Source organism: Ursus americanus, chromosome 24, assembly GCF_024610735.1.
Source record: "Ursus americanus isolate L20-20 chromosome 24, mUrsAme1.1.p, whole genome shotgun sequence".
In the NCBI taxonomy this organism is placed as follows: Eukaryota; Metazoa; Chordata; class Mammalia; order Carnivora; family Ursidae; genus Ursus; species Ursus americanus.
The window spans coordinates 27,872,899-27,896,240 of NC_142150.1; the positions used below are offsets into that span (position 1 = coordinate 27,872,899).

At 40.3% G+C, this 23,342-nt stretch overlaps 1 protein-coding gene and 1 long non-coding RNA gene across 3 annotated transcripts in view; one reads left to right on the forward strand and one right to left on the reverse strand.

Annotated features, from left to right (window-relative positions):
* LOC123799606 (uncharacterized) overlaps positions 1-6,567 on the reverse strand; it is a 13,368-nt gene extending 6,801 nt beyond the window's left edge. Inside the window, exon 1 of the long non-coding RNA XR_006781657.2 lies at positions 6,405-6,567. This is a non-coding gene — a long non-coding RNA (uncharacterized LOC123799606). The remainder of the gene's footprint in view (positions 1-6,404) is intronic.
* Positions 6,537-23,342, forward strand: part of TTC17 (tetratricopeptide repeat domain 17) — a 113,546-nt gene continuing 96,740 nt past the window's right edge. For both annotated transcript variants that reach the window (XM_045808782.2, XM_045808783.2), the window contains exon 1: positions 6,537-6,733. In XM_045808782.2, coding sequence (XP_045664738.1) covers positions 6,575-6,733 — 159 coding nt within the window. In that variant the 5' untranslated portion in view covers positions 6,537-6,574. The remainder of the gene's footprint in view (positions 6,734-23,342) is intronic.

Sequence of the window (23,342 nt, forward strand, 5' to 3'; positions counted from 1 at the left end):
CGTGTTAGACCATGAAAATATAAAGATGGACAAGTTACGGCTCTGCCTTCAGGCCAGTCTTGCAAGTTATCTTTAATTTTCATTTTTGGAGATTTATTTTTAAAAGTTAATACACTCTTCTGAAAAAAATGAGTTGGTTATATTTATTGGAGCAAAATATCAGATACCTACTTGCCAAATTGTTATGAAATAAATCATTTCCATCTTCAAGTTAATATATAAAGCAAGTCGGAACTTCTTGACTACAGCCTTTATTAAAAGTCTTCCTGAAGTAACACCTAGAATGGTTAGGAGTGTTCTAATACCAAAATTTAAATGGATCAGAACAAGATAACTAAATTCCCCTGGTGATCACATCCAGTCCTATAGCTTTAATATCACCTATATGCTGAGGACTGCCAAATTTCTATGTCCATCATTTCTCGCCTGGAATTTCATAACAGCCTTCTAATGGATCTCCCTGCTGTTGCACTTTTTTACAGCCTGTTCTAAACATGACAGCAGAGATCCACTCCTACTTAAAGCTGTTTAGTGGCTCATTTCAGAATATAAATAAAAAACATTGCCATGGCTTTCCATCCCTGACCTCAGCTGCTATCCTTCCTCTCCCATCGCTCTGCCCCAGTCAGCTAGCTTCATGCAGGGTAGGCAAAGACACTCCTGCCTTAGGGTTTTTGCAATAGCTGTTCCCTCTAGCCACTCTTTCTCTTGTATCTCTTGTCTAACTCCATCTCCTTCAAATCCTCAAAGATCACCTGCTCACAGAAAATTAAATACTAAAATACCCCCTTCAATCCTGCCAGGACTCCAAATCCCACTTACCCTACCCCATGTTCCCTAGAGCATTTGCCAACTTTCTAACATACTGTATAGTTTACTTGTATGTTGTTTATTCTGTCTCTCCCTGATAGAATGTAATGTGGCTAAAATGCCACAAAGGTAAGGATTTTCGTATTTTACTCACTGATAATTGCAACTACCTAAAACAGCTTGGTGCATAGTAAGTTTTCAGTTAAAAAAAAGGCAGTGTTTCAGACTCGGAATATAGTGGTGAAAAACAGGCAAATTCATGGGAGCTCACATTCTATGATGCAGGGCTGATAAATAAGCTGATTTCAGAAAGTAGTAGTATGAAAACACACGCATTCTAATGTGACTTCGCATTGAAAGAACGGTTAGGAAAAGTCTAAAGAATTAATGTGAGCTGAGACCTGAATGATGATGGAGCCAGCCTAGTGAAGATGTCAGGGAATAGCATTTGAGAGGGAGGCAACGAAACCTGCAGAACACTTGGCTTTAAGGGCACCAGGCTGTGCTAAAACAAAACAAAACCACAAAAACGGGGGTTGGGGGCTATCCCAAAGCCTTTAGAGTCCTAGTTTCAACCCCTGGGCTCCTAAATTCTTCATCTATGGTAAGGAACTACTTTAACTCAGAGGGCACTGTGCTCTCTATGATACTGAGACATGTTTCCTCTGTCCAGAAAATCATTGTTACCCCTCACTCTCTACCCCCATTCATCCAGCTAACTAACTTAGGATTCATCCTTCAGATCAGGCTAGATTTCACTCTCCCTGGGAAGCCTTTCCTCCCAAGCTGGGTCCAGGACCATCCACTTGTGTGCTCCCTCAGCACACGATCTCCCCATGTTAGAAACCATAGGAAGAAAGAACTCAAAGCAGTTCTGGGTGGGTGGAAAACAGCAAATGAGATTCAAGTCTAACAAGTGTGATGGAAACTAAAATTTAGACTTATGAAACCTAATTTATCAAAAACCTAAGAAATCGTAGATGCATTCCTAGAAGTTGTACATTTACTCTCTAAAACTAATGCAATCACGAATAAGAAAATCTCATAAAATTCTGGTCATAAAGAGTTGATGTTACAAACAAGATCTGAAACAAGGCCTTAGATAGATGGAATACTACATACAACTCGAATTGGTATTTTTCAAGAAATATTTAAGTAGAAAAGGAACAGAGAAGAGCAAATAAAAAAATAAGGAAATGGTATTCCTATGAGGAAAAACTAAAATTTAGCTTGCTATAAGGTGATGAGGTAAAAAAGCACAAACTCACAAAAGGTTTGAACAGAATGAACTTGGATTCATCATAAAATGAGGATACTGAAACTTAAGAGTAGCGGGAGTAAAAGCTGGGGGTGGGAGCAGGTATGACCATTAGCTACCTACAGAATGAACAGTCACAATACAATTACTCCCCAAATATAACTGTCCTCCCCAAATATAATAACAGCTGCAAGGCTTTCAATAAATTAATGTCTCCTAAGTCTGCATCAGGAAAATTCTTTTGAGGTTGACCATCATGGTACCCTCAGAGCAGCCCTAGTGTTACTCTGACTAGAATCCTGAGCTAACTGGATATTTGGTCTCATCCATAGTAGTCCTCATGCTTCAGACTGCTTGATCTATTTGGCAAACTATTTCTAAACAAAATTACTATATTTAGGTATCCTCTGCCTCCTCTTTGAAAATCCTTTTCACTTTGCATATAGCTGTTGGGGAGGTATACCTTTACAGTCCTTCCAGCCATAACTAGCCTTCTTCCTTATCCACCTTATCAACGTTTTTCAATTCAAAATCCCTCTAAAGCAATTAACTACATATACAGTAGGCTGCCAATAATTTCTTCCATTTCTGCTTAAACATGGCTGCTTCACTTATGACAATGAATCTACTTCCTTTTCCCCTTGAATCTGAGCTATCCTTATTCCCTTCTTTGACCGGTAGAATGCAGAAGTGACACTGCCAGTTCTGGGGCTGGCCCTCAAGGAGCCTGGCATCTTCTACCATGTAAGAAGCCTCTGTAACTACCCTGAGAGACAGCACAGCCACCCCTAGCCATTTCAGCCACTCCAGCTAAAGTACTAGATGTGTGTGGAGCCACTTCAGGACATTCCAGCCCCAGCTGAGGTCCCGGCTGAATGCAGCCCTATGAGTGACCCCAGCCAACAGCAGAAGAACCACCCAGCTGAGTCCAACCAACAAACTATGAAATACAATAAATCATGTTTTAAAATTAAACATTTAAGCCACTAAAATTTAAGTTGGTTTACCATGAAGCAAAAGATAATTAATAGAATTTAAAACAGAATGTTAACTCTCTCAGGTATATTTATATCTTGTTTTTCTCTAAGGAATAAACAATATGGAGATTCTCTGCAACTTTTAGATAAAATGGCCCAAAGGAGGAAATAATCCAGAAAGTTCGTTTTATCATTGTCCAATTCCTAGCTTCAAAAGTTCTATACTTTATAGAGATAGTAAGTAAAAATCAAACTAACCAAGCTTTCTGGAAGATAAAAATATATTTGTATAGGAAATGCTTCCTGCCATCAGATGCTAACAATGTATAACTAACTGAAAAAAGAATTACTCAAGAGTTTACAGGGTACTACCAAAACAAACAAACAATACAGGCCAATATCTCTGATGAACATAGAAGCAAAAATCCCCAACAAAACATTAGCAAGCTGCATTCAACAATATATTAAAAAGGATCATTCACCATAATCAAGTGGGATTTATTCCAGGGATGCAAGGATGGTTCAATATTTGCAAACCAATCAGTGTGATCCACCGCATTGACAAAACAAAGGATAAAAATCATATGACCACCTCAATAAATGCAGAAAAACCATATGACAAAATTTAACATCTGTTCATGATAAAAACTCTCACCATCACCAAAGTGGGTTTAGAGGGAATTTACCTCAACATAATAGAGGCCATATGATGAAAAACCCACAGCTAACATCATACTCAATGGTGAAAAACTAAGAGTGGTCACTCTTTAGATCAGGAACACGACAAGGATAGCCACTCTTATCATTTTTATTTAACATAGTACTAGAAGTCCTAGTCACAGCAATCAGACAAGAAAATGAAATAAATGGCACAGCCAAAAGAACCCTTGTGCACTGTTGGTGGGAATGTAAATTGGTGCAGCCATGCATGGAAGCTCCTCAAAAAATTAAAAATAGAAATATCATACAATCCAGTAATTCCACTACTGGGTAATTTTCCAAAGAAAATAATAACACTAACTTGAAAAGATCTATTGCACCGTTATGTCTATTGCAGTATCATTTACAATAGCCAAGATATGGAAGCAACCCAAATGTCCACTGACAGGTTACAAATCAGCCCAAATTAGTTGATTTTGGCGTAATCAAAAGAGGGATTATTCAGACAGACCTTATCTAATCACATGAGCCCTTTAAATCTGGGCCTAGTGATCAGAAATGGAGGAAGTCAGAGACTCAAGCAGTGGAGATTTTCCTGCTTCTGCTGAAGGAATAATTGCCATGTTGAGAAGGCCATGGTAGAAGGAATGGCTGGTGGCCTTGGAGTTGAGAATGGCCAGCCAGCAGCCAGCAAGAAAACTGACTACAGTGGCAAAGGACTGAATTCTGCCAAGAATTTGAAAGAGGCCCCCAAATTTTGGAGGAGAAAGCCTCATATCACCCATGTGAGACACTGAGAACCCAGCCATGCCTTGCCAGACTCTTGACCCATGAAAACAGTGAGATTGTAGATATGTGTTAAGCTGCTAAATTTATGGTAATTTGCTACACAACAGAAAACTAATAGAGGATCCCCAAGAACAAGGGTTATCATCTAGAGGAAGTAGAGGCGTGTGGTACATTAAAGCTACAGAAGCTATGATTCTGCCCCTTTACGGGTTAACTTGTGAGTGTCAAAGAAATTGCTGGTGGCCTAAATAGGTGATGTTGGGGCTTCTCTCAAATTCCTCACCATCCTCCAGCCACGCTCAGGCTCTAGAGGCAGGTAGATCTGAGTCCAAATCTGAGGTCTGTCACTTATTAGCTATATGATCTTGGCCAAATTACTTAACTAGTCTATGCCTGGTAAGTCAGCAAAGATTGCTGTGTGTGTCCAGTGCCAGTATGCATTAAAACACTTAACAAACGTTAGATGATAATGATTGCCATTACTTAGCAACTTTATATACAGGTAAGAGGACTGATGTCTACACCTTAAAATAAGATGCTGAGAACAGGGAGACTTACTTGTCACTTCTCTATTTCAAAATTTTGGAACACTTCCTGTTGTCTATGTTTAAAGTTTTTGGTATAACCTACAAGAAACCCTTACAACCTGACACTGATTTAACCTTTTCACATGTATTGTTCATTCTGCTTGAATCAGTACCTTTACTTGAAGTCTTTCACCTGGTTGGTTGCTCTCTCCTCTGCACATGTGCCCTTATATACCCCCATTATCCTATATTTCAATTGTTAACCTGCCAATATTCCACTAAATTGCACATTGCTCAGTGGTCAGAAATATTTCTATACCCACCGTCTAGCTGAGTACTAGGCAAAAAAGTGGATAAGTCACACATTTTTAGAGAGATCAATGTTCACTACTTCAATCCTCTAAGAAAAGCTACTTTCAGAAGGAACTAAAAACCAATGCTGTGGTCGACGCTTCCACAGCATGAAGTGATGTTTAAACACTTGGCAATTATTTTTGTTTTCTGGCAATATGCCAGTATAGGGAGACAGTCAGGCAAAATTCTCATCCTCCTTTTCCCAAAGAGAAAACCAAAAGCATAACGAACCTAAACACAAAATGACACACAAGGCCAGAAGGCAGCCCTGAAATACCTAAAACGACATCTTACCCGACGCTAGAAGCCAGGCTAGTCACTTGGCCTACATGTTGGTTTATTAGAGAGAAGTGCTTCTTAATGTACATACCAGTCACCTGGGATCCTTGCTGAAAGGCGGAATCTGGTGGGGAGGGGTAGAAGAGCCAAGAATGTGCATTTCTAATAACCCCCAGGTGATGCCAGTGCTGTTGGTCTCCTGATCTAGACCTGTGCTGTCCAGGGGCTCTTAAGCCCCGAAATCTGGCCAGTCTGAATTTAGATGAGCTGGAAGTCTAAAATACATACCTATTTCGAAGATGTAGTACTAAAAATAGCTCAGGAATTTGTACAGATCTTATATTGAACTAATACTGTATTATATATAACGGGTTAAGTCAAACGCGTTATTTCACTTCTTAAAAAATTTCCTATGTGGCTCGCGCCTCACGTATTTCTACTGGACAGCGTTGCCCTAGACTGACAACCCGCCCAACTCCGAAGCTTCCACTACTGAGAGACTTTAAGAAAGAGAATCCATCTCTCCCCTGAAAGCATACCTTTATTTCTCAACTATATGACCCAACGAGAAATAAAAATGAAATAAAATGAAAACCAAGGTTTTATTAAATACATATATATGTAAATACACACAGAGTCCTCTCATTTGCTTAGGCTCCACCTAGAACACTACTTTTATCTCCCTCTGATTCCCACGCCACGAGATCGCATCGCGTACAGGAAAACAATAACAAAAAAGCTGTCTCCGACCTGAAGCCAAACCCGACTGTCCCGACCGCCCAAACGGAGGCTGAGAAAGCCGTTCGTCAGCCGGCAGCGCAGCCCGAGCTCCACCTCCTCCAGCGCCGACCTCCCCAAGATGGCGGGCGGCGGGGGCCAGCTTCCGCTTCCGGTGTGAGCAGCCGGGCCGGGGGGGCAAGATGGCGGCGGCAGTAGGGGTCCGCGGCCGGTGCGAGCTGCCGCCTTGCTCCGGCCCAGGCTGGCTCCTCAGCCTTTCCGCCTTGCTGAGTGTGGCGGCTCGAGGGGCCTTCGCCACCACGCACTGGGTCGTCACGGAGGACGGGAAGATCCAGCAGCAGGTAGCGGCCAGGGCGTCCCTCTCCGCCCGCGCCCGCCCTCGCCCCGGGGGATCCCCAGGTCCGGCCCCTGGCTGTTTGGCTCCGCGCGGTCCCGCCCCCAGCCTACCTTCCCACGGTCCCGGCGCCGCGGCCCGAGCGACCCCGGTACTCAAACGCGGAGTCGCCCCCTCCCCACTTGTCGTCTGGCCTTCGCCTCAGCCTCCTGCAAGTTCTCAGCCTTTCGCCCGTGGGGCAGCGTGCCGCGTGGGAAGAGTCGCCTGGCCGTGGGGGTCGGGCTCTGGGAACATTTTGTTGTGCTTGGGCTTTAGAAACCGCAGATTCATTATCCCTGCCTCTGCCCCTTTCGGGCCCACCACGCGTCACCAGCCCTCCCCGAAGAAGTAGAAAGCAGGTGGTAGCGCCGGGGTGTGCGCGAGTCCCAGGGCGGTGACAGCTTCGGCACCCCTAGGTAGTGGGTCATCTAATGCTTCTTCCCCCCAGTCTCCTCTTACACATGCTGGAATTCGTGTTGGGCTCTCGTGGTTTCAGCTTGTACCGTTACCCAGGTCAACAGGGGCTCTTTAGAGACAACACACACTTTCCTTTCGAAGGAATGCTTCAAGATGCCTCTGGTGGCGTTGCCTGCATCTTTTCAGCTGTAACTGCCCTCGTTTCCCAGTGTACTTTGCATTGTTTCTTTACCTAGTTCCTGTGACCCAGCCCCGCAAGGAGGATATGCGATTTCCTGGATTCTTGTATGCCCGAACTAATTGCTCAGAGGAGAGATTGCTTTTCTTACGTAACTTTATGATTGCCTGCATTTTGTGAATGCTGCTGATCCCTAAACAGTACGTGTGTGTGTGCTCTGTTACAGAATCTTGGTAAACCTAATGACTTCCAACACTTGAAGGCAATCCTGAAAAGTCCGGCAAACATTTAGGAAGTGAATTGTGTGCCCCATGCAGTTTAGCTCACTGATCTCAAATGTATAATCATTATCGTGTGAAATTATGGACCTTTGGGTTGGATGTAATGAATGATGATAGGAACACAACGCAAGGTTTACTTTTGTATAAAGTGAAGTTCACGTGATGGCAAATTTTACAAGTGTAATGAGTGAGTTAAACAATTTAAAAATCGGGTTGGTATTGGTGAGTGGTTCTCAGTATATGGGAGGAAAGAGATTTATTGGATGGCATTTTCTCGATACCTGACTTAACATTAGAAGAAATTTCATGGTCATACCATTTGAGATTTAAAAGATAGATGTGTGTTTCAGAAACTCCAGAAAACACTGCTAGTTCATTTCCTTAACAAAAGATTAGAAATCTTATGTGTGAGTCCTAGCTGCTTCCCCCACCCTCTTTTGTTTCCTGATTATAGTTTTCCCTGAGGCCCTCATGAAGGGATACATGGAATTAAGTCACTCTTGCTGCATTTTGGGGAGCCCTTCTCCTATTGGCTCTTCTGCAATATTGTTTTTGGCCACAGCTATTTATACACTATGACATTGACTTCTTCCCATTTTGGTGTCCTGCCACTCAGCCAAGGAAGTAGCCCATCTGAAAAGTGAAAGCTGGTAGAAATGTATTATTTGCTGAACATTGCAATGGGAAAGTAGAACCTGATTTGTTTAAAACAAAAACAAATCCTTTTTGTTTTTGGGATACTTACCTTCTAGTGGGGAAAGGTAAAGGTTACTGGTAGCTTGCCTCAAAAAGGGAGAAAGCTGAAGAATCTTTTGGAAATCTGCCAAGTCACCCTTCAGTGAGTAGTTAGGCTTAAAGTTAGGAAAGCAAGATTTCTTTATTACAAGCTTTTAACATTTATGTTTTTCAATGAATTTTCCAGTACTTTGCTACATAGATTTTACAATGTTAATTTCAGAGAACCACAAAATTTTGTATCAGAAGAAATAAAGTTGGTGTCTACAGTGTGAGGAGAAGAGGCTGGGGGTGGTGCCTGTGTGGCTCAGTTGGTTCAGCGACCCACTCGTTTTTTTTTGGCTCAGGTCATCATCTCTGAGCTCAGCATGAAGTCACTTGTCCCTCTCCCTCTGCCCACCCCCCCACCTCCCCGACCCCCACGTACTTGCTCTTCTCTCTCAAATAAATAAAAATAAAAACAAAAAGAAGAGGCTAGGGAAAGAAAGCTGAATTTAATCTGAGGGAAGAGCAACACTTATAAATAAAGTAAGAGAGTTGAATACATGATCAGCTTCTGAGTGTCATGCTGATAGCTGTGCATATATTACCCGTGCTGCCCTTCATGGCAGTAATTTGAATGCCGGCAGAATCCAAACCTCAATTTAGATTGTGCTTATCACTTTTGTATATGTTTATTAAAGAATTGAAAGATCCCTTTAGTATATAGATTTGGGTATACTGCATATCTATTTATATGTTCAGAAACAATTGATTAAAAGCTTTACATATATATAGGATCTATATATTAAATGGTATCCTAACTGACATACCAAATGCCTTGCTATTTGTTTTTGGTTATAATATCCGAATGAGAACAGAAGGGTGATTTTAGTTTTAAAGTGGTCTAATACCAGGGAGGGGGCTAAGGGCAAACTGAAATAGCAGTCTTAGAATATCAGAGTGGCAAATACCTTTTGAAACTCTTTGCCTGATATTTAAACCTGTCCAAATTAGATGTAATAGGTAATTGTTTTCCATAGTGAACTTGGAGAGGTACTTATGAATTAAAAATCTGAATTGCCCAAAATACAGACTTACACAGGGATATTTAACATCACTATAGTTAAAGTTTTAAGTACATGAAGCATTTCTTCCCAGGAGAAGAGAACATTTGTTTGGTTTTTCTATTTCGAGCCTTAGCAAATGATAAAGATAGGCATCCACAAGTTACGGGACTGCACACTTGTGAACATGCAAATGTATCGGAAGACCTAGATCTGTAAGGGGGTTGAAATGAGGTTTCAGTCAGAGCAGGAAGCAGCCATTCCTCCAGGCAGCCTCCTCACTGTCAGAGCTGTGGTTGCTTCTGGCAGTAGCAAGTAGTGAGCACTTGCCATGGCAGCTCAGGGAATTGTTCCTTTCCACAATTCCTGCCTGAGCTGGGAAGCATGTTTAATATATGTTTTTAGGTTCCATGTTTACTGAGCTGCCACTGAGCTCCCCAGAGCATTGTCCAGGGAATCCTGGAGCTGGGATGTGGAGAGAATGCTCTAGTCTCCAAGTTCCTGTCCCACTGCAGTCAGGGGACAGCTAAGGAAAAGTGCTCCTCTTCCCTTCAACTTCATGCTTTGCTCCCAGCTTTGGGCTTTAGTATACCTCTGATCCCCTAGTGCCCGCTGTACCTTAAATAAAGCAAGGATCCTTGGGGTCCATTAACTTAAGTAGTGAGCTGTTATAATCTGGATACTAGGAGGATCTATGTGTAATCAGGGCAATGAATCATATGGTTGACTTCATTGTGAAGAATAGGCTTTAGGATAAATTTTGTGTTTTTTTCGTTTCCTTTTTTTCTATTTTTTTCTTCCTTACTAGTATGGCAACATTTATTTTCTATTTTTACCAAAACTGTCTGGAGTGTTACTTGAGTGGAAGTTTGAATGAACTTTTGTGAATTAGCCTAAGAGCCTAACCATTATGTGTCACATCATTTCTGTGGGAAAAAAACGGTGTTCCAGGTTCTAAATTACCAGCTAACAGATGAATTCCTGAAATGTTACCAGTTTGTCTTAGACTTATTGAATTCAAGAAGTGGTACTTCTAGCCCTGGGTTCATTGCCTCTGGATATTCTCTCTCTTCATGAGTGGAGGTCTGAAACTTTAAAAAAAGTATGATCGTTATCAATTCTCTCATAACGTTATAATATTTATTATCTTGGCTGCCTTTTCCCTCTTCTCTAATCTTAGACCCATAAAACTTTAGATTTGGAAAAAATTCTTAAAAAAGGTATGTAGTACAACTCATAGGAGAGAAAGTCGCCCAAAGTCGTACAACTAATGAGTGGCATTTAGTGACAGCAGTAAGTAAAAACCTGCAGTAGCATGCAGGTGAGCACTTCGTACTCAGTAAGATTGAGGTCCCCCCCTCGTAGTACCTATACATGAAAAATAGAAAAGGAAAAGGGGAAAAAGGGAATAATGAAGTAAAAGTCTTCTCTTGTCCAGTTTGCTGTACCTCTGCAGAATGTTTTGTGGTGACTTTAATTAAGTGGGGAGTGGGTGGGGGAAGGTCAAAAATAGGTGTGAATTCATTTGGGATTATTTGATCATTTTGCTTTCCATCAAGCAAATGTGTTTAGAGTACAGATCCTTTTAACTGCTCAGAACAAATGAGGCTTCTAACAAAACTGGTGCTCTGAAGCCTAGCAACCTTGGCATAAGAAGTGTTTAATTGGCAGTTATTTCAGCAACTGTGATTTTGAGCAAGAGCTATCAGATTTAGTTGGACAAACAGGCTAAATCTTTATCTCTTGGTCTTTAATAGTTTATAAGTGAAGGAGTGGTTTGATTTGGGTCTGATAGTAAGTAATTGCTTCATCTGGGAGAGGGCATCCAGATGAAGCTGACAGCTTTCTTTCAGCACTTTTCAAAACTGAGCCCATCTTTTTGTCATAAAGTGTTGTTTCTATGCTTATACACCTCAGGGTTTTTCTTGGACCTAAGAGGTCATGGTGGTTTATTCACTAACTTGCTGAACCTTTGCAGTTTGTCCTAGACGTTGGCATCAAAGCAATTCTCATTCAGTCCTTTTTTTTTAGACTTCCCACTATTGTTTTTTTTCCTGTAAATCACCCAGGCGTTTACTTTGTTTATACTTACAGTAGTTAATAGGAGCTTATAAATATACAGAGGTAAATTTTAACTTTAAATACTTTTCTCAGTTATTTATTGAATATTTATTGACTGCTTATTTTTCATCAGCCCACTGTGCTTTGATAAATATGCACTTTCCCAGTGGTTACTGTGACATGAAATTATCATTTTTCCTTGGGGGTAAGGAGAGCACAGGTCCTTCTTGAGGTTCTCCCCCACCCCAGCTCTTCTTCCTCCACTCATCTTCTAGATCAGCCATTCTCAAACTTTACTTTGCACAAAAATAATCTGGGGTGCTTGCTTAAAATACAGATTTCCAGGCCACAAAAGCGTGTGATTCAGTAGGTTGGTGGTAGAGCCAAGAATTCTACCTTTTTATCAAACCCCTCAGGAGATTATGATACAGATGGGTCACAGATCATTCTGAGAAATTCGGTTTTATATACTTCTGTTCCAGCCTTCTGTTTTTACTCTTTATACATACCTGGGCAATCTCATCTTTTCTCAGGACTTAAATTACCATATATATGCAGAGAATAGTCACATTTCTTCCTATAACTCACATTTTTTTCTCCATGGTTATAGAGTCAAGACCTCTATAAACTTTTAATAACGTGTGAATGACCTCTAGGTACTTCAAGTTTAATATGACCAAATCTAAACTCATTTTTACCCTACCTACACCTGTGTCATGCCGTTTTCCCAAATTGAATGAAAGATCCCACCGTTCTCATCCAACCATTTGCCCAAGTCAGAAATCTAGTTGTCTCCCTTATTACTTATCAAGATCTTTCCATTTTATTTTCTAATTACATCTTCCCACAGCCACTACTGTGGCTCTAATTCAGGCCACCTGATTCTTGCCATGGCTTACTAATTGCTCTCCCTGCCCTAGTCTTGTCCTGCTTCCAATCCATTCTCCTCAGTGCAATTAGACTAATCTTTTAAAACCCTCTTTGTTTTGTTTAATTACAAATTTGAATTACAGAAGTAATGTGTGGCATTGTAAGAATAAATGCCTAACATTATGGGAGTATTTAAAGTCGTAAAGTGAAGTCCTCCCACCTCTCCCCATTCTCACTCCCCAAGGAAAACTACCTTAGTTTGGCGCATGTACCCGGATATGGTCCTTCTTTAACATGTGATCTGGTCCTTCCCTCTCTCTAGCCTTATTTTTGCTCATTCTTGAGTGCCCCACCCTCACCTCAGAATACACACACATACACCTTAGCTATATTTAGCATTTGTCAGTGTCCCCAGATATGCTTGGTTCTCACTTGCCTCTGTGCCTTTGCGCATGTTCTTTCCCTAAAATGTCCCAATCTGGCTAACTCAGTACTCTTCACAACTTAAACATCACTTTCAGGGAAGCTTCTGATGCCCAAGTTTGAATAAGCTGTTCTTTCTATGTGCTTTCATAGTATCCTGTATTCCCTTAAGAAAGACATTTACCATGCTGTATTCTGTCAGTTTACTTATGTAAATGCCCTACTAGACTACTACATGCTCCATGAAGGGAGAGACCATATCCATCTTCTCTGCACCTCCTGCATCTTTCATGCTTAGTCCCTTAGGCTACAATAGTTATCTGTTTGAATGGATGATAAAGAAGTGAGAACTGGTTCCTGCCCTTCAGGAATTTACCATTGTGTGAATGAAGCATTGCAGTACTCACTGATGTGATAGTCATCCTGGAGGCTAGCGTACAGGAGGCCTCAGACTCCTGGAAGATGTTTAAAGCTCCAAGAACTCCTCAGTGAGTCAGGCATTAGACCTTCATAAAAGGTGCCATATGCATGTGACAAGAGGCATACTTCAGAGACCACTCTTGGACTGTCTTCTGTGGTCAGATCGTGTATGCAAAGGAAGTCGTCCTTTGTCACGGATGATACAGCTAGAAGGTCAGCTTTATTGCTCAGGCTTGAAAAGTATGGAGCGGTGACAAGAGACAAGGAAAAAAATACAAGAAGAAAAAAAATCATCAGAAAGGGCAGAGGCGAGATGGATGGGAAATGGCAGCTGCGTTGTTGAGGGGGGTTTAGGATCAGCTGTGGGGCTCAGCAGTTGTTGCCGTTTAGAAGCAGCATTGGTGGAAATGAACAGAAGGCGTTTTGACAGTGAGAAATAAGAGGGCTTGCCAGCAGGTCAGGTCAAAACTTAGAACAGCTTTGCACTCCAGAGTGTAGGGAGCAGGGTATGAGCCCTACCTGTATCTCAGACGCCATGGTGCCGAAAGCAAGGGGAATTCCTCTTTTGGGTAGCTCTTCACAGCCAGGCGCGTCAGGAGAGTTGTTTGTGCTCATGGGCTCTCTTCCGTCCCTTTGTATAAATCTCTCTTAAAGCCACTCCAGTCAGTCCTTCATCCCCGCGACTCTTGTCAGGATATCCCGGGGCCTGCTTTATTGCCAGATTCGGTGCTCAGCGCTCTGTTATCTCTCTTAACCTCTTGGCTCCCCAGCCAGCCCTTGTCCTCAGACCTCGCTGAACTATTTTCTTCTGTGGCTTCCGGGACATACACTCCTGGCTTTCCTTCTGTATCCCTGGCCATGACTTTTCATTCTCTTCTGCTGAATTCCTCTTTTCTTCGTGTATCTTAAGTACTGATGTGCTCACCAGATGATCTTATGCAGTTTATGGCATAAAATATGATATATATTCTGAGGATTCTCCCAAAAATCATATCACATCTCTCCCTGAACTCCAGACTCTTATGCAGTTGCCCACTCAACATCTCTGCTTAGCTGTCTAATAGACATCACAAATCCATCGTGTCCTAAACTAAACTCTTTTATTTCCCACCCCACCGCACCTGTTACCAAATTGCTCAGGTCCAAAATCTTCCTTGACTGTCATGTCTCATACCTAAATCTATCAATAACCTGTCAACTTTACTTCCAAAATGTCTCCCTCATCAAGCCATGTCTTTACACATACTTCTAAAACCCTAGTCTAGAATGTCTTCATCTCCTCTTAGACCTAAGCACAGTAGCCTGCTAACCAGTCTCCTTGCTCCCACTTTTGCACCATATGGTCTGTTCTCCCCAGATCATAAGTCTGGTCCTGTGATTCCTTTAATGGTTGTAGAGGTAGAGAAGGAAAGAGCATCAGAAAACCTTCAGTGGTTTCCCATCATACTTTTAAGAATAAAAGTTGGGAGTTTTACCATGGGCTATAAGGCCCTGGCAAGATCTGGGACCTGGCCCCTGGCCCTCTCTCTGCCCCAAATACCACTTTCCTTCTTGTGTGCTGTGCTTTAGCCATACTGGCCTTTGGGGTTGTCTTTAGAGCACCAAGTTTGTTTGTTCCTGCTCCTTCTGTTGACTGAAAAACTCCTGCAGACATCCTGCAGACATCCTCATGGCTCATTCCCTCTCTTTTCAAGTCTCTGTTCACATGTCACCTGTCTTCTGACCACACTATCTAAAACAGCATTTCCTTCCATCATTATCTTCTTACTCTGCTTAATTTTCTTCATAGCACCTGTTACTCTATTGTAATATATATTTTATTGCTGGTCTTTCTATGAGAACATTAACTCTTTCATAAAACTTTATTATGTTCAATGAGGAAACCCCCATGCCTAAAACAGTGGCTGACACATCATAAAAACATTTTATTGCCCGTCTTTCTATGAGAACATTAACTCTGTCATAGAACTTTCTTATATTCCATGAGGAAACCCCCATGCCTAAAACAGTGGCTGACACATCATAAACACTCAGAAAATACTGAATGCATGAGAGAAAGGGAGAGTAGTACCTGCATGTATGCGTGCAAGCAGTTACTCACACTTGTAATAGCTCTTGCATATCAGCATAAGGGTGGGCCACTATCGTTTTAGTAATCTGGAGAAAGCACAGTGCATTTATTTTACTTTTTTTTATTTTAAGATTTATTTATTAGATCAAGCATGCAGCAGGGGCTGGGCAGAGGGAGAGAGAGAATCCCTAGCAGACTCCCTGCTGAGCATGGAGCCCAACCTGGGGCTTGATCCCATGACCCATGAGTTGGGCTGAAATCAAGAGTGGGCTGCTTAAGGGACTGAGCCACCCAGGCACCCCACAGTGCATTTACTTTAAAGGGGGCAAGCCAGTTCATTCATTCTCCCTGTTAAAAATAAAAAGTCTAAACAAACTAAGACTTCTCTAAGAACAAAATATCTCTAAACCAGAATTGTAAAATGGTGCTTCAGATAACCTAAATTCCGATTGGCTATTTAGATATATTATCTCTTCAACATACCTTTGATGATAGGCTCAAAGAACTTTGTGGCATTATTTAAATTCTTGAATACTATATAAATTTAGGTAAGTCATTTAACATTAAGACATTTCTGTAATATAAACATGTACAAAAGAAGCATTTATTAAAAATCTATACCATCATGACAATTTTATATAAGCTAAAGTATATATTTGTTTTCAAGACCTACTACCAGGAATTCACACTGGACAGATCAGATTGTGCTTTCCATATTTACATAACTTCTTCATGAGTCTTAACTTTTTTTTTTTTAAGATTTTATTTATTTATTCGACAAAGATAGCCAGCAAGAGAGGGAACACAAGCAGGGGGAGTGGGAGAGGAAGAAGCAGGCTCATAGCAGAAGAGCTGGATGTGGGGCTCGATCCCATAACGCCGGGATCGCACCCTGAGCTGAAGGCAGACGCTTAACCGCTGTCCCACCCAGGCGCCCCCATGAGTCTAACTTTTGAAAAGAAGTCATTTATGTATTTTATACTAACATCTTACTTCAGTCTTCACTTACCGGTGAGGCACTTATGTAAATTGAAATCAGGTGACTAGCAAGAGCAAGAGCGTGTGTGGGCGTACCCCATCCCCCTCCCCCCCACGCCGCCCCAACAGCCCTTTCTACCTTGAATCTGATTGTGTGGTGGGGAGTTGAGATGGGTAGTTAATCTTTAGTAAACCATTTTTATTTGAGGAAGTATTTGCTGAGAGCTTTTTGTATCCCGTTATATTCGGCAGGCTTAGCTAGCTCATTAAACACATATTGAAATGCTTTCTGTGTTAGGTACGTGGAATACAGCTGTGAGGGAGGTACAGCCCTTCCCTTCACAGAGTTTACATTTTATACAGTCATACGTGGAAGCGACTCTAATTTAGGATAAAGTCAACTTTTCTTTTCTGTTTTCATTTTTATTTGCATTTATTCCATACAGAATTTATTCCCAGGCCATAAGTTTTCGTTTCTTCAGTTTCTTCTGGGATATCTTTCTCTTCTGTGCAACCTCCTCTTCTGGTTTAGGAACAATTTGCTCTTTTGCAGTAAGGATCGTCTCAGTGCGGCAGGCAGAGCACATGTGTGGGTTAATCCAACCCTGAGCCCTGTAAGTTCTACGCCACATCTTGGGGGCTTTGTTCATCTGGATGTGCTCAAAGACCAGAGAATCTACATCTAAACCCTTAAGTTCAGCATTACTTTCTGCATTTTTCAGCGTGTGCAGTAAAAGTTCAGCACTCTTCTTGGGCCACCGACCCTGTGTGCAGCCCCATCGTTTGGCCTGGGCACACCGACCACCTCCACCATTGTAGTGACGGCATGGCACACATTGTTTCGGCAAAGTGACATCTTTCAGATGCTTGGTGGTTTTTCGAATATGCATACCCATGATGCCCTGGGCAGTTTCATGTGTGTTGTTCAAGTGAACATGAAGATTTGAACCTCTTGATTTGCATGATTTTGTAGGGTTTTCTGGGTCAAGCGAATAGCAAACCATTTTCAGAGGCCACCTCAGGCCGCTTAGGGGAAGAGAACAGGTAACTTTTATAGTAATAAAATTTAATGTCTATTTCACTGAACACTTTACCAAGTGTTTTCATATTCATATCTCATTTTATTGTCCTATAGACCCAGTAAGATGTGGGTATTGATCTCTGTATTAAATACAGAAATTTGGGCTGAGTATTGATTAAACTCCTTGCCAAAGCCATGAAGGTAGGAAGTGGTGTTGTGTAAACTCCAGCTCAGATCCCATTCTAAGCTCTCTTCTCATCTCTGTACTGCTAAACATTACTACCAGTATAAAGAAAAATATTTCTATAGTTTTATCTATAAAACACCAATATTTATTAATTTTATAATTGAATTTAAAACTAAAATACATAATCATAGTTCAAAACATTTTTTCAAGCTACTTAGTATGACATAAAATGAAAAGTGAAAGTTTCATAACCGCTCACAGTCCTTCTTCCTGGAAGTAATCACAGAATTATCTGTGTATTCTTCCCAAAAGTTCCCATGCATTTGCAAACCCTTATATAGATTTTTTAAAACCACAACTGGAAACATTTTGTCTCATGACTAGTTTTTATTCACGTAATAAGAGGTAGACATCTGTCAGAAATGAAAAGCTACTCTCTTTGCCCTTAAAAATGCATAGTATTTGGTTGTATGGCTATTCTATAACTTATTTAACCCGTTCCCTAACGATAGTCATTTAGATTGTTTCCAGGCTTTTACTATCAAACAATATTGCAGTGAGTGAACATGCTCATTCATAGATCTTTGCGTGCTTCTGTGAGTATATTTGTAACTTGAATCCTTTGAAATGGAATTTCCAGTTTGAAGAATGCATATTTAATATTCTTAGATACTGCCGAATCCTCCTTTTATTTATTTTATTTTATTTTATTAAGGATTTATTTCTTTATTTTATTTTAAAATTTTTTTATGATAATTTTTTATTATGTTAGTCACCATACAGTACATCCCTAGTTTTTGGTGTAAAGTTCCATGATTCATTATTTGCGTATATAACACCCAGGGCACCATGCAATACGTGCCCTCCTTAATACACGGCCTATCCCATTCCCCCACCCCTCTCCCCTCTGAAGCCCTCAGTTTGTTTCCCAGAGTCCACAGTCTCTCATGGTTCATTAAAGGACTGCATCAGGAGTGTTTAAAAATGCCCAGCAGTGTTTGGGATGTGTCAAATCTTTGTTTATGTAATCTGATTCTAGTGAAAGACCCCTGATCCTGTCCATTGCCAGCAAAACAGTGTTGTGCCCATCAGTGGAAGTATGCACAAAAAGGAACCTTCAGTTTGGTTTGGTTATCTTCATAGAAAAATCAAACCTTTGTCATTTATGCTTACTTCACACTTGTTGGGATTGCAGTAAAAGAAATTAGTCAAGCTGACCCTCCCCCCATGTTAACACTACTGTTTGGTGAGTAATCAAATTGACCTTTATTCAGTGATATTTTACAGCAGTGATTTCTAGCATGAAATAGCAAAGTAATATCCTGACTGTTGAGTTTGCCATCACCTGAGTAATGATAAAATTAAGGTTCAATTTCTGGCACTATTTTGGTGTCCCTTTTCCAATATTTGATTAACAAATCTTAGTTTGGCTGTCATAACAAAATCCCATAAACTGAGTGACTTAAGGAACAGAAGTTTATTTTCTCACAGTTTTGGAGTCTGAAAGTCCAAGGTCAGAGTGCCAGAGTGATCAGGTTCTGGTGAGAATTCTCTTTCTGACTTGCAGACCAGCTGCATTCTTGCTGTGTCCTCACATGGCAGAGAGAAAGAAAAGGCTAGCTTTTGATGCCTCCTCTTATAAGGGCACCAATCCTGTCATAAGGCCCAACCTCATGACCTCATCTAAACCTGATTACCTCCCAAAACTCAAATCTCCAGTTACCATCACATTGGAGCTTACTGCTTCAACATATAATTTTGAGGAGACACAGTTCAGTCCATTGTATTCATCTAAGAATTTTCAAGCTCACACGTGCTTTTTTATCACCATTGAGCCTGGCATTACACCTAGAACTTAGTGGGTACTTGTATCAATTTTTTATTTGCTGCTGGTAAAAATTACCACAAAGTTAGTGGCTTAAAACAACACAAATTTATCATCCTAGATTTCTGTAGAAGTCCAACCCATGTTTCACTGGGCTAAAATCAAGGGGACAGTATGCTGCATATCTTTCTGGAAGTTCTAGAGGAGGAGAGTCCATTTCCTTACCTTTTCTAGTTTCCAGAAGCCACCCACATTCCTTGGCTCTTGGCCCCCTTCCCTGACCTTTCTTCCTTAACCACGCGTCTCTCTCTTTCACCTACCCATTTCACTTTTAAGGACTCTTGTGATTACATTGGGCCCACCTGGATAATCAGGTTATACTCTCTATCTTAATTAAAGTAATCTGAATAGCAGCCTTAACTCCATCAGCTACTTTGGTCAACTTTTGCTGTGTATCCTAACTAGTCCCAGGTTCTGGGATTAGGACATGGACGTCTTTGTCGGGCCATCCTGTGTTTGATAAATCTTGGCTGCTGGAATGAGAGTCACTTCTGAGTTAAATATAAAATACCTCTAACTGCACAGTGACATTTTTCTGTATATGTTTATAAGAATATCATAAATATACAAATGAGAAATATCCATGACTCTTGAGTCCCGATCCAGCATTTCATTTTCTTTCCTTGTAAAGTTGTAAATTGTCTACTTTATTCATTTTGTTATTTGTATGTTTCTTGGTGACACGAATCAGAACATGGTAGCACTTTTATAAGAAGTTGTTCATTTGTTGTTCATGTTGAAAATGGTTATTAACTTGCCTTCAGTTAGGACATGGTGATTGTGTGATATGAATTTTTTCTTAGAATTGGCTGGAATAGGGACACCTGCGTGGCTCAGTCGGTTAAGTGTCCTTGATTTCGGCTCAGGTAATGAATGATCTTAGGGTCATGAAATTGAGCCTCCTGTCAGGCTCCTTGCTCAGTGTGGAGTCTGCTTGAGATTCCCTCTGCCTCTCCTCCTTGTGCTTTCTCTCTCTCTCCCCAACTCTAAATAAGTAAATAAAGTTTTAAAAAGTTGGCTGCAACACTGTACATGGTCCAGTCTAGATTATAGCTATATGATGAACTTCAAATACCTAGATTGTTTTAAGTGCGCTTAAGCATTTACAATTTTGTCTTCCAAGAACTGTGAAAATAAGAAAGTAAAATCTAACTGAGGGTAAAACTTTAGAAAATAGAGATATAAGGCCATAAAAATTCATGTGATGATCAAGATTTGGTGTTTTTGTTTGTTTAGAGTTTATATTAGTTTCAATAACCTGATTTCTGATACAAAATTGAGGAATGTTTTTAAATTTCTCATTAAAATTCCATATTGTACAAGTACCCTAATGGCAAAAAAAGTTTTTAACAAAAATATTTCCAAATCCTGACAGTTCATAAAGATAGTGTTTTATTGATCTGATAGTTTTTCTAGTAATAGATCTCCTATATTAAAGTTTTGAAAATTATTATAGCCAGGAGCCCACGTAAATCCCTCTCAAGAGGCGAGGCTGGACTGGTATTTCGTTTGTGAACTTGCACTTCTCTCGACCGTTATGGTTTGACTTGAATCCTAAAGGAAGAATTGCATGCAAAGTCAGGCAACAGACTTCTGTCTTCCTCATTCCATCCCTCTGAACTCCTCTTGTTTGCCCAAGTATTCGCCTGACACAGGTCACAAAGGTTCTTCGGGCAATCATTTGAAAATGGTAGTGAACTAGATTTGAAATAAGGATAAAAATCTGAGGAGAGTAAGGTAAGGAACAAGAAAATTTACGAAAAATGTTAACCTTTTAAAGTGTTTTGCCTGGCCACACATAGGGGAGAGGAACTTAATTCTCTATGAATATATAAGGAAAAGCTACAAGACTTCCTCAGATCTAAGCTTATTTGTCATTACAGTTGTTTTCTGTTTAAAAATACATGTTGCATAGCACTCTAAAGTTTCATTTTAACAAGACCAGTAGATAGCACTTAAAAAAAAAAAGTGGTTTAGAAAAAGTCAGAAAACAAGAAGATAATCACCTAGAGTCCCACCATCTAGAAACCACCATTCGTAAAATTGTGGTGTTAACTATCAGATGGATTTAAAGTGAGGCAATGAGGAAGATTTTTTATAAGTACACAAAAGAAGAAATACATAGGGCCCAGAAAGAGAGTAAAATGTATTCACCCTTTTCCCTGTATTCTTAAGAGTGTGTAGAAACTCAGTGATTGTTGTTAGGAATTTAAGTTGATTCAGCTATTCTGGAGAAAAGCTAGCAAAAAATATAAATTTAAAAGTGCAGTCCCTTTAACTTAGCAATTCTTTTTTTAGGGAGAAAATAAGTAGGCAGCAATCAAAAAAATTTATAAGGATACTCATCTCAGTATTGTTAAAAAGGGAAAATAACTAAAAAGCCCAAATTTTAATTAGTAGGAAAGTGGATAAATAACTTTAAATCGGATGATATAGATCTATATTCCTGAAGAAGAAATCTGATAAAATTTAGGAAAGAGTGGAGAAGGGAAGGATACAATATAGTAAATATCCCGTTTTTGTAAAAATATTTACCTACGTAGCTGGGGAGGGGGGTGTGCCTGCACATGTGAAGTTATCCTGACGTAATTAGTTATCTGACAGCAGGTATCTTGGAAGGTGACATTTCAAGTGATTTTAGTTCTCTTCTTTATATTATCCATAATGTGTTTGTTTTTACAGTAACATGTATTTAGCTTATGATCAGAAAAGAGTTTTTTTTTTTTTTTCAATTGAACTTTGTTAGAATTAAGTGGCATAAAGACAGGGAGAGCTCATTTTGCCCATGATACAATGAGCAACCTAACTGCTCAGAAATAAATAGCCACTGCTAATTGGAACCTTGGTTTAATTTGACAAATTGACACTTTGAAAAGAAGCTTTTAGCTGCAGCTTTGGAAAGAGTCCCTACCTAGAGTGAGTACAGATTTATCCAGGCATATTGGAAGAATGATCATTTCATTCATTTGAACATTAGATTACTTCCGTGGTGCATGAGACTGGTGAAAATGTGATGCTTTTATGGTAGTATTAAATCTTTTATGGAGTAGGATATGAAGAGTATAAGGAACTTTAGAAGTCATCAGGTTGGGTCCCCTCAGTTTATGGATGAGGAAATGGAAGCCTATGCAGGGAAGGTGATTTGCTTTAGGTCACACAGCTAGTCATAGACCTGTCAAGGACTTATTTTGTCATGATTCCTGGAGGCCTAGCCACTTTACCTCCTTTACAGATAGTCAGTCATCAGTGAATGATAATGCCGATGGAGATGGATTCTCTAACAGATGTGACATCAGACAACTTCATCAAGCAATCAATAGTGTATTAAGTGTCTGACAAGTACCTGAAAGACTATTAAGTACTGGAAGTAGAAAGAGGAATACAAAAAAAAATTTTTTGGGAGAGAGAGACATACAACAATTAAACAATGTAATAAACACTATTAAGCATGTAAAGAGTACTGTGGGAGCTCAAGAGGATGGCTTCACGAAAGAAGTGTCATTTGAGCCCAGTCATTTGGCTTTCACCAAAAGCATAATGATAGAAGTGTGTTCCAAGTAGGAGAATCAGCATGTGCAAAGGGACAGAAAGTCTGAAAAGAGCCACAAGAGTAAGAGGATACCCGAGGCAGAGGGCTTAAGAAAATTCAGCAGATGTTTAGAAATAGCATCAAGACTTCTGTATTGAAAATTTTTATTGGAATATTTGAACAGATTCTAAGTGCTGCAGATACAGGTTGATCCAGGGCTGAAAACAGTATACCGTGATAGGTTTGTTCTCTGTCTTCATTTCTCTGTTTCTTTAACCCCATTCTCAGGCCCCTGTGAATACAAGATGACTAGTCCCCATAATTCAAACAAAAGTTCTAGATTACAGTCTCTTTAGTACCAACTGACTACTTGGTTGATGTCCCTTCTCAAAGATGATAACCGTGACCAAGGGAAAGGAATCCACTGATTAGGGCTTCCCATGTGGGGAAGGATTCTTCCAGCCAGCCAAGCAGG